Source organism: Oncorhynchus clarkii, chromosome 5, assembly GCF_045791955.1.
Source record: "Oncorhynchus clarkii lewisi isolate Uvic-CL-2024 chromosome 5, UVic_Ocla_1.0, whole genome shotgun sequence".
Taxonomy (NCBI): domain Eukaryota; kingdom Metazoa; phylum Chordata; class Actinopteri; order Salmoniformes; family Salmonidae; genus Oncorhynchus; species Oncorhynchus clarkii.
In genome coordinates this window covers 92,818,311-92,830,810 of record NC_092151.1, presented here as the reverse complement: position 1 = coordinate 92,830,810, position 12,500 = coordinate 92,818,311, and the positions used below count along the sequence as shown (strand labels likewise).

The following is a 12,500-nucleotide window of genomic DNA, read 5'->3' as shown; positions in this document are numbered from 1 at the left end:
TCCTTTTCATACATCTTAAGACAGGATTTTTTAATACACCACATCCGGTCCATTTTTATGTACAGTACCAGTCAAAGGTTTGGACACACCTACTCAGTTTTAAAAAAAAAAAACTATTTTCTACATTGTAGAATGATAGTGAAGACATCAAAACGATGAAATAAAACATATGGAATCATGTAGTAACCAAAACCGTTTTAAATCAAAATATATTTTATTATTTGAGATTCCTCAAAGTAGCCACCCTTTTCCTTGATGACAGCTTTGCAAACTCTTGGCATTCTCTCAACCAGCTTCACCTGGAATGCTTATCCAACAGTCTTGAAGGAGTTGTCACATACGCTGAACACTTGTTGGCTGCTTTTCCTTCACTGCGGTCCGACTCATCCCAAACCATCTCAATTGAGTTGAGGTCGGGTGACTGTGGAGGCCAGGTCATCTGATGCAGCACTAAAACACTCTCCTTCTTGGTCAAATAGCCCTTACACGGCCTGGAGGTGTGTTGGGTCATTGTTCTGTTGAAAAACAAATTATAGTCCCACTAAGCGCAAACCAGATGGGATAGAGTATCGCTGCAGAATGCTGTTGTAGCCATGCTAGTTAAGTGTGCCTTGAATTCTAAATTAATCACTGACATTGTCACTAGCAAAGCACCCGCACACCATCACACCTCCTCCATGAACCACACATGCGGAGATCATCCTTTCACCAACTCTGCATCTCACAGAGACACGGCGGTTGGAACCAAAAATCTAAAATTTGGACTCACCAGACCAAAGGACAGATTTCCACCGGTCTGATGTCCATTGCTCGTGTTTCTTGGCCCAACCAAGTCTCTTCTTATTGGTGTCCTTCAGTAGTGGTTTCTTTGCAGCAATTCGACCACGAAGGCCTGATTCACGCAGTCTCCTCTGTACCGTTGATGTTGAGATGTGTCTGTTACTTGAACTCGGGATAACTTATTTGGGCTGCAATTTCTGAGGCTGGTAACTCTAATGAACGTATCGTCTGCAGCAGAGATAACTCTGGGTCTTCCTTTCCTGTGGCAGTCCTCACATGAGCCAGTTTCATCATAGAGCTGGATGGTTTTTGCGACTGCACTTGAAGAAACATTCACGGTTCTAGAAATGTTCCCCAATGACTGACTTTTATGTCTTAAAGTAATGATGCACTGTCATTTCTCTTTGATTATTTGAGCTGTTCTTGCCATAATATGGACTTGGTCTTTTACCAAATAGGGCTATCCTCTGTATACCACCCCTACCTTGTCACAACACAACTGATTGGCTCAAATGCATTAAGAAGGAAAGAAATTTCGCAAATTAACAAGGCATTCCAGGTGACTACCTCATGAAGCTGGTTGAGAGAAAGCCAAAAGTGTGGAAAACTGTCATCTAGGCAAAGGGTTGCTACTATATTTTGATTTGTTTAACACTTTGGTTACTACATGATTCCATGTGTGTTATTCCATAGTTTGATGTCTTCACTATTATTCTACAATGTAGAAAACAGTAGTAGTACTGTATGTTTCAACAACATCCAGTTCTTAACATTTTATTTGGGTGCTTTACAAACAAGTTCGAACCAATACTCTGCAGAGCAAGGAGATGCCATGGGTCTGAAGTCTAGAGAGCAGCTGAGAAAATACTGACTTTTAAAACTCCCAGGATCCTCTAGGACTTTCCCTTCTGTAGAGAATAATCAAAACAGCTTATTTCCCAGTGATCTCATTCATCAAGTTCAAGAACAAGTCATAGTTAGTGGAGTACCTACCCAGCTCATTTGCATGTTCTGGAACTCTAGGCCAAAGTAATCGCTCTCCATTAGGTTGCTCCTCCGGAACACATCAGAGAGAAGAGTCTGTCCGTCAGCTCTGGACTACAGGAGACAGAGAGAACATCACCACTTTCTGTGAGAACAAAGATTTTATGACATGAACAATGCAGACTATCCCCGTCTAGATTTACAGCACCTTGTCTGAACACAAATACTGGTCAATTGTTCACACGTCAGTGATTAAAAAAAAGAAATACAATGTCTAGTGGTTCTCCAATAACTAACCTGCACTCATAACATAACACACAAGTCAATCAAGGTAATTTAGTCTCAGTCTGAATATGACAAAGGGAGTCATTCAGGTTACATAACGTAATTTGCATTTGAGTCATAATCTGTTATAAGGCTTGAGAACACAGTTGAGGTGAGAGTCTGTCGGATAGCAGTACCAGTGGTCTGATAGCAGTACCAGTGGCCTGGCTGTCAGTCGGATAGCAGTACCAGTGACCTGGCTGTCAGTCGGATAGCAGTACCAGTGACCTGAGAGCAGTACCAGTGACCTGATAGCAGTACCAGTGACCTGATAGCAGTACCAGTGACCTGGCTGTCAGTCGGATAGCAGTACCAGTGGCCTGACTGTCTGTCTGATAGCAGTACCAGTGGCCTGTACCAGTGGCCTGACTGTCTGTCTGATAGCAGCACCAATGGCCTGTACCAGTGGCCTGACTGTCTGTCTGATAGCAGTACCAGTGGCCTGACTGTCTGTCTGATAGCAGTACCAGTGGCCTGTACCAGTGGCCTGACTGTCTGTCTGATAGCAGTACCAGTGGCCTGTACCAGTGGCCTGACTGTCTGTCTGATAGCAGTACCAGTGGCCTGTACCAGTGGCCTGACTGTCTGTCTGATAGCAGTACCAGTGGCCTGTACCAGTGGCCTGACTGTCTGATAGCAGTACCAGTGGCCTGTACCAGTGGCCTGACAGTCTGTCTGATAGCAGTACCAGTGGCCTGACTGTCTGTCAGTCGGATAGCAGTACCAGTGGCCTGGCTGTCAGTCAGTCGGATAGCAGTACCAGTGGTCTGATAGCAGTACCAGTGGCCTGACTGTCTGTCTGATAGCAGTACCAGTGGCCTGTACCAGTGGCCTGACTGTCTGTCTGATAGCAGTACCAGTGGCCTGTACCAGTGGCCTGACTGTCTGTCTGATAGCAGTACCAGTGGCCTGTACCAGTGGCCGCTGGCCATGGGAAGTCGTTCGCTTGAGTTGTGTGTCAACAAATAACAGGATTGGTGATCCTTTCTCTTCTAAGAATGCACAACCTAACAGGCCCTTCCATGGACCTGAACCGGGTACTGTAAATTCACATGGGAGGGGAATGGAAAGGAACTCTCCCGTCCTCCAGTTTACCTTTGCAACGCTGTTGGGTTTGTTTTCACTAAGTGCTTCACTAATTACTACGAACCAGGAATAGACTTCAGCGGTATACGGTGTATACTGGGGGTATTTTGAGCAGGAATGGTATGAAGGTATGAAAATCTGGATACCGGCCAACCCTAACGAGGAACACACTGCAGTTGGGGTTTGGAATCCTAACCCGTGACTTCCATAGAAAATTATAGTGTGAGACATCTGGTTGTAATTTAAAATTGTATTTTTAAAAACCTTATAAAAAAAAAGTCTGGTTTGCATTGGCAACACTACCATTATGTCGCTCTGTTTCCACAAAGACTAGGGAGATAATGTAAGTAGCCTTAAAAATATGTCGTCCGGGGATTTAAAAAAAAAAACTTTTCCTGTTGAAAAGTAAAATCTCAAGTATAAATACAGTAGAGTACGTCACACTCGTTCCAGAGGGGCGGGTGTCTGCTGGTTTTCGCTCCTCCCTTGTACTTCATTGAGGAATTAAGGTCACTGATTAGTAAATTTACTCCCCCCCCCTCACCTGGTTTCCTAGGTCTTAATAGAAAGGAGAAACCAAAAACCTGCAGACACTAGGCCCTCCATGGAATGAGTTTGACACTCCTGTACTAAAGGGTGAAAAAAAATAAAAAATGCTTTGAGCAAAATAGCGTTTTGTTTTTTTGTTAATAAAGACAACTTGAAAGGAGTAGGACATTCAAGGACGTGGTCTGATGGGAATCTGTGATGTCATCAGCCTCCCCCTTGCTTGAGGAACAATAACAAACAAAAAGAAGAAAGCCCCCCGCTCCCCCCCCTCCATGTCATGACTTACCTGGGCCACCTGTTGAGATGTGCCTTTTTTGTTAAGGAAATCAGGTGTTAAATAGAGGAGAAAAGGAGACTGAAGTGCCACTTTAAGGCCTTTCTTTGGGGTTGATATGGTCTAAATCACACGCAGACAGATTCAGAATAATTCTTATAACGTTTGATTAAAAATGTCTGGCAGATGTACAAAGCCAGTGATACACTATATAATTATATAAAGACTACGTCATTTAAAAATATAATTATATAAAGACTACATCATTTAAAAATATAATTATATTAAGACTGTCATTTAAAAAAAAAATGGGACATTTTGACTTCGTAACCGTCAACTGGGAGTTGATTTAACGTTAACCCTATTGAAAAACAACAAGCCTTTCGTTACCCCACTTTGATAAATCTGAGAAGGAGGAAGAGATTTAACGTTAACCCTATTGTCAGAGGCAGAGGTGGTGTCAGAGGCAGAGGTGGTGTCAGAGGCAGAGGTGGTGTCAGAGGTAGTGTCAGAGGCAGAGGTAGTGTCAGAGGTAGTGTCAGAGGCAGAGGTAGTGTCAGAGGTGACATTTGTCCACTGCTTAAAATTGCTCCCAGACATCTTGAGGAAGGAAAAGGTAGCCCACTGTTTACCTTTGTACACAGCGTCTAGTTTGAAAACAAAAAAAGGGCCCAGTGAAGCAGCTGCGTACGCACGTACACCTCCACCTACACCTACATTCCTGCTGTGCCAAACACCTCATATCTAACGTAATGTCTGACCGGTTGGTGTGGTCACACAGCTTTCTCATAGGTCTAGGTGCATTTCTAACCTTGGCCTTAAAACACATTCCTTATAGACATGCAGAGAGCCATGTCAAACACATTCCTTATAGACGAGCAGAGAGCCATGTCAAACACATTCCTTATAGACCAGCAGAGAGCCATGTCAAACACATTCCTTATAGACATGCAGAGAGCCATGTCAAACACATTCCTTATAGACATGCAGAGAGCCATGTCAAACACATTCCTTATAGACCAGCAGAGAGCCATGTCAAACACATTCCTTATAGACCAGCAGAGAGCCATGTCAAACACATTCCTTATAGACGAGCAGAGAGCCATGTCAAACACATTCCTTATAGACATGCAGAGAGCCATGTCAAACACATTCCTTATAGACCAGCAGAGAGCCATGTCAAACACATTCCTTATAGACGAGCAGAGAGCCATGTCAAACACATTCCTTAGACATGCAGAGAGCCATGTCAAACACATTCCTTATAGACGAGCAGAGAGCCATGTCAAAAACATTCCTTATAGACGAGCAGAGAGCCATGTCAAAAACATTCCTTATAGACGAGCAGAGAGCCATGTCAAAAACATTCCTTATAGACAAGCAGAGAGCCATGTCAAAAACATTCCTTATAGACAAGCAGAGAGCCATGTCAAAAACATTCCTTATAGACCAGCAGAGAGCCATGTCAAACACATTCCTTATAGACCAGCAGAGAGCCATGTCAAAAACATTCCTTATAGACCAGCAGAGAGCCATGTCAAACACATTCCTTATAGACCAGCAGAGAGCCATGTCAAAAACATTCCTTATAGACGAGCAGAGAGCCATGTCAAACACATTCCTTATAGACCAGCAGAGAGCCATGTCAAAAACATTCCTTATAGACGAGCAGAGAGCCATGTCAAAAACATTCCTTATAGACCAGCAGAGAGCCATGTCAAAAACATTCCTTATAGACAAGCAGAGAGCCATGTCAAACACATTCCTTATAGACCAGCAGAGAGCCATGTCAAAAACATTCCTTATAGACGAGCAGAGAGCCATGTCAAAAACATTCCTTATAGACCAGCAGAGAGCCATGTCAAAAACATTCCTTATAGACAAGCAGAGAGCCATGTCAAAAACATTCCTTATAGACGAGCAGAGAGCCATGTCAAACACATTCCTTATAGACCAGCAGAGAGCCATGTCAAAAACATTCCTTATAGACAAGCAGAGAGCCATGTCAAAAACATTCCTTATAGACGAGCAGAGAGCCATGTCAAACACATTCCTTATAGACCAGCAGAGAGCCATGTCAAAAACATTCCTTATAGACCAGCAGAGAGCCATGTCAAAAACATTCCTTATAGACGAGCAGAGAGCCATGTCAAACACATTCCTTATAGACCAGCAGAGAGCCATGTCAAAAACATTCCTTATAGACCAGCAGAGAGCCATGTCAAAAACATTCCTTATAGACGAGCAGAGAGCCATGTCAAACACATTCCTTATAGACCAGCAGAGAGCCATGTCAAACACATTCCTTATAGACGAGCAGAGAGCCATGTCAAACACATTCCTTATAGACCAGCAGAGAGCCATGTCAAAAACATTCCTTATAAAATGCAGAGAGTCATGTCAAAAACATTCCTTATAGACATGCAGAGAGCCATGTCAAACACATTCCTTATAGACATGCAGAGAGCCATGTCAAAAACATTCCTTATAGACGAGCAGAGAGCCATGTCAAAAACATTCCTTATAGACGAGCAGAGAGGGAGAAGCAAGGTGAATACAATACTTCACAGGAGAATTTACACTCCAAACACATTTCCAAAACCGAGAATGTGTTGGCATTGAGCAACAACAAATTAGTGCACCTCTCTGGGCACTTGATTTTACACACAAAACAGATTGGCTTGTTTAAAATCACCTCGTACTAGCAGGGTTGTGTTGGGCCTTGTTGTATCTGCCTCAGTGAGAGGAGTCATTGTCTAGCTCCTAATATTAGTCAGAGATTTTCCCCACAAAAAAAACACACTAGTTATGGGTTATCAGATATTCGACACAGGACCCTCTACTGCTGAACTGGACATTTGGAGTGGTGATTTGTGATTGAGACAAAAAAAAAAAAAAAAAACAATTGCAAGCCAAACAAATTTGATTATTTCTTGATACATTTGAAACGAGGTCTAGTCGGGGCCCCACAACCGCGGACTAGATTGTGACCGACTCTCGCCGGAATGCATTGCTTGACTGTCGTGAGGGTGATAAGTAGGGTTGGGAATTGACAGGGACCTCGCGACATGGTATCGTGACGTTGATACCAATACGTATTGCGATTCGATGCTGTGATCTTATTGTGATTTGATGTCTCAAACATATTGCCCACCATGTCTGCTGCAGAGCGACGAGAGAGAAGGCCAATGAGAACATGAGTTTTGATCAGTCATGGAAATATAAGTGCTGAACACACATTGACTCACAATTTTTGTATTTATTAGATGGATTACAAGCTATAGGATGACAAATATGAATTTTGGCAGAGGTACAACTGACCAGCACAAGCTAATGCTACCTAGCAAAAATACAATTTACAAAAATCGTCCAAAATAAATATTGCGATGTGAATGTATAGATTTTTCCCCCCCATCACTAGTGATGAGCACAATAGCACTTGTGAACTGCAGACCGCCCCCCACCCCCAACAAAAAAATATTAATTTTCAAGTTTGAGTGTTGAGCAGAGTTGTTTTGCTTCTACAAAGCTGTGTCCATCACAACATTCAATAACTCAATGTATTCATTCTTGCACCATGCGACCAATGATCATTTCTAAACATGTCTTTTTCGTCTATGCTGCCTGCAGCACGATCTGTTTTCCTGCACGGCTACATGACAGACAGTAGTTGGTCGGAGGATGTCTCTGGAGCCACTGAGCCAGAGGAGAGTGTAGTAATCCTGCTGTAGGACTTCACTGGAGCCACTGAGCCGGAGGAGAGTGTAGTAATGCTGCTGTAGGACTTCACTGGAGCCACTGAGCCAGAGGAGAGTGTAGTAATCCTGCTGTAGGACTTCACTGGAGCCACTGAGCCAGAGGAGAGTGGTAATCCTGCTGTAGGACTTCACTGGAGCCACTGAGCCAGAGGAGAGTGTAGTAATCCTGCTGTAGGACTTCACTGGAGCCACTGAGCCAGAGGAGAGTGTAGTAATCCTGCTGTAGGACGTCTCTGGAGCCACTGAGCCGGAGGAGAGTGTAGTAATCCTGCTGTAGGACTTCACTGGAGCCACTGAGCCGGAGGAGAGTGTAGTAATGCTGCTGTAGGACTTCACTGGAGCCACTGAGCCGGAGGAGAGTGTAGTAATGCTGCTGTAGGACTTCACTGGAGCCACTGAGCCGGAGGAGAGTTTAGTAATCCTGCTGTAGGACTTCACTGGAGCCACTGAGCCAGAGGAGAGTGTAGTAATCCTGCTGTAGGACGTCTCTGGAGCCACTGAGCCAGAGGAGAGTGTAGTAAACCTGCTGTAGGACTTCACTGGAGCCACTGAGCCAGAGGAGTGTAGTAAACCTGCTGTAGGACTTCACTGCGGTCAGCAGGTCAAAACTAATTACTAAAATGAACGAGTCACTCACAACAACAAAAAACGAAGCACGACTTGAGTCAGTAAAAAGAGTTGTACCAAATTAACAAAACCGTTTGTGAACTGCACATCACAACAACAAAAAAACAGCTTTAAACAACACGATCGTGTGGCCACTTTCACTACAGGAAGTCTCCAAACTGTCCTTTATAATTCATTAAATAATAGCAGTCTGAGTTTTGCTTTTTAATGTTCAAGTGGGCTACTACAACACTATATTTCCCTTTATTCCAGGGGTTCTGAAACTCCTGCAGTCTGGTGATCAATTCAAAACGAAGGAGTATTACAAAATGTCAAATCTCACCTCATATATTGAGGAAGGAGTCCAATACTAAATCAACAATGTTTGCTGTAGGCCTAAACAGTACCGATACCAGCTGTGGGTGGGAACCGCCCTACGTATACGACCAGCTGGCCAAATACTGTCAGCCGATAACAGTGGGATGGTTAGCTAACTAGAGAGAGTGTGTGTCAGCCGATAAGTGGGATGGTTAGCTAACTAGAGAGAGTTGGTCACCCGATAACAGTGTAATGGTTAGCTAACTAGAGAGAGTGTGTGTCAGCCGATAAGTGGGATGGTTAGCTAACTAGAGAGAGTTGGTCACCCGATAACAGTGTAATGGTTAGCTAACTAGAGAGAGTGTGTGTCAGCCAATAACAGTGGGATGGTTAGCTAACTAGAGAGAGTGTGTTTGTCAGCAGATAACAGTGTGATGGTTAGCTAACTAGAGAGAGTGTGTTTGTCAGCAGATAACAGTGTGATGGTTAGCTAACTAGAGAGAGTTGGTCAGCCGATAACAGTGGGATGGTTAGCTAACTAGAGAGAGTTGGTCAGCCGATAACAGTGGGATGGTTAGCTAACTAGAGAGAGTTGGTCAGCAGATAACAGTGGGATGGTTAGCTAACTAGAGAGTGTGTGTTTGTCAGCAGATAACAGTGTGATGGTTAGCTAACTAGAGAGTGTGTGTTTGTCAGCAGATAACAGTGGGATGGTTAGCTAACTAGAGAGAGTGTTTGTCAGCCGATAACAGTGTGATGGTTAGCTAACTAGAGAGAGAGTGTTGGTCAGCAGATAACAGTGTGATGGTTAGCTAACTAGAGAGAGTGTTGGTCAGCCGATAACAGCGTGATGGTTAGCTAACTAGCGCTAATCAGGATCAGGGGAAGAGATTAGATTTACCTGCCTGTCTTCCCTAACTGTTCTGTTCCACTCTGCTGGCCTCCCCAAATATTACTACATGTAATGACACTGTCAGGACCTCAAGGGGTCCTTTTGGTTTTTTGCTCGATCACTACACAGCTGATTCAAATGATCAAAAGATTGATGGTTAGTGGATTATATGAAATCAGCTGTGTAGTGTTAGGGAAAAAACCAAAATGCTCACCCCTATGGGACACCCTGACCTAACTACTCCAAAGCTGGATGGTTGGTCATTGATAGTGTTACAAAGCTATACATAACTAATTTATAAGATATAAATCACAATTCTTTTACTGATAATTGTAAGAAAGGAGATTCCTCATCTAGGGACTACTTTGGATTCTGCCTGCGCTCTCTTCCTGTGAGACTTGGTATGGTTTTGTAAATAAAACTCCCAGAAGGCATTCAGCTGTTGGTACTCTAGTAGCTCGTTTGTTTATTATTTGTAAATCATCATAACCTTTATTAAAGAAATGTCGGACTGAGGGACAAGACCGTTTTTATTCAGAGATATATTTATTAGAGACGGAATTAACGAGCACGGAGGGAGGCTGAATCAGAGGAGCCGGTAGACGAGCTACCAGGAGCGGCGGCCATGTCTGGGAGGGGGAAGTGATGGCGCAACTGTGGGAAATGGCAACCATTTCAAAAACATGTTTTCGTGCTTCACAGAGTGGGACTTGTGACTGCCATCGATCGGAGGGCTTGATATCTACAGTGAAGAAAGCAGCTCACCCAGAGACTAAACAATCCCAGAGAACATTTCTCCCGCTCATCAATCCTGGAGTTAAAACACATTTGTCCATGTCCCCAATATAAACTGCAAGAAGCAGTCCATAATCGGCTGGACAGAATGGACCGCTGTCTGTTGAGTAAGTAAGTGGCTGTTGGTCCCAGAACACAGTAACAAATAAAACATCTGTTCTCAGGCAATGCAGGCTGACTGCAGAAAGACTGCTGTTGGAGTGGGCAGTGAAGGGAGATGGATAAGGACGAGGAAACAGAAGAGTCCTGCCTTCATGTGTCGTTTGTGCCACTAATATCCCTCTCGCCGACAGGAGACTACATGGTATTCAAGGAGGCAGAGGATGCAATGGGCCGCTTGTAATTACACAACGGTGACTTAGCTTCACTGTCAGACATCACTGTAATAAATACCATTAGAGACGGTAACAAACAGATGGTACTATCTGCTACTAGTGATCCATTACAGTATGCCACATGGTAGTACCATCTGTTCGTTACCATCTGCTACTAGTGATTCATTACAGTGTGCCACATGGTAGTACCATCTGTTTTGTTACCATCTGCTATCTGCTACTAGTGATTCATTACAGTATGCCACATGGTAGTACCATCTGTTCGTTACCATCTGCTACTAGTGATTCATTAGTGTGCCACATGGTAGTACCATCTGTTTGTTACCATCTGCTACTAGTGATTCATTACAGTGTGCCACATGGTAGTACCATCTGTTTTGTTACCATCTGCTACTAGTGATTCATTAGTGTGCCACATGGTAGTACCATCTGTTCGTTACCATCTGCTACTAGTGATCCATTACAGTGTGCCACATGGTAGTACCATCTGTTTGTTACCATCTGCTACTAGTGATTCATTACAGTATGCCACATGGTAGTACCATCTGTTCGTTACCATCTGCTACTAGTGATTCATTAGTGTGCCACATGGTAGTACCATCTGTTCGTTACCATCTGCTACTAGTGATTCATTAGTGTGCCACATGGTAGTACCATCTGTTCGTTACCATCTGGTACTAGTGATTCATTACAGTATGCCACATTGTAGTACCTGCTACTAGTGATTGTATTAGATCAGCAACGTGAATACAACAGATCAATAACATTCTGAATACTGAAGGTCAATATAACAGATCTCAATAACATTCTGAATACTGAAGGTCAATATAACAGATCTCAATAACATTCTGAATACTGAAGGTCAATATAACAGATCGATAACATTCTGAATACTGAAGGTCAATATAACAGATCAATGGATCAATAACATTCTGAATACTGAAGGTCAATATAACAGCTCAATGGATCAATAACATTCTGAATACTGAAGGTCAATATAACAGATCTCAATAACATTCTGAATACTGAAGGTCAATATAACAGATCGATAACATTCTGAATACTGAAGGTCAATATAACAGCTCAATGGATCAATAACATTCTGAATACTGAAGGTCAATATAACAGCTCAATGGATCAATAACATTCTGAATACTGAAGGTCAATATAACAGATCTCAATAACATTCTGAATACTGAAGGTCAATATAACAGATCGATAACATTCTGAATACTGAAGGTCAATATAACAGATCAATGGATCAATAACATTCTGAATACTGAAGGTCAATATAACAGATCAATGGATCAATAACATTCTGAATACTGAAGGTCAATATAACAGCTCAATGGATCAATAACATTCTGAATACTGAAGGTCAATATAACAGATCTCAATAACATTCTGAATACTGAAGGTCAATATAACAGATCGATAACATTCTGAATACTGAAGGTCAATATAACAGATCAATGGATCAATAACATTCTGAATACTGAAGGTCAATATAACAGATCAATGGATCAATAACATTCTGAATACTGAAGGTCAATATAACAGCTCAATGGATCAATAACATTCTGAATACTGAAGGTCAATATAACAGATCAATGGATCAATAACATTCTGAATACTGAAGGTCAATATAACAGATCTCAATAACATTCTGAATACTGAAGGTCAATATAACAGATCGATAACATTCTGAATACTGAAGGTCAATATAACAGATCGATAACATTCTGAATACTGAAGGTCAATATAACAGATCAATGGATCAATAACATTCTGAATACTGA

General features: G+C 42.5%; 1 protein-coding gene across 9 annotated transcripts in view; it reads right to left on the bottom strand.

Moving 5' to 3' along the window:
* Positions 1-12,500, bottom strand: part of LOC139409571 (FERM, RhoGEF and pleckstrin domain protein 2) — an 84,747-nt gene that overhangs the window by 55,803 nt on the left and 16,444 nt on the right. For all 9 annotated transcript variants that reach the window (XR_011634427.1, XR_011634428.1, XR_011634429.1 and 6 more), the window contains exon 3: positions 1,774-1,878. Coding sequence is in view for 6 of the 9 variants with exons in the window: in XM_071154925.1 (XP_071011026.1) it covers positions 1,774-1,878 (105 nt within the window). In the remaining 3 variants the exon portion in view is untranslated. The remainder of the gene's footprint in view (positions 1-1,773; positions 1,879-12,500) is intronic.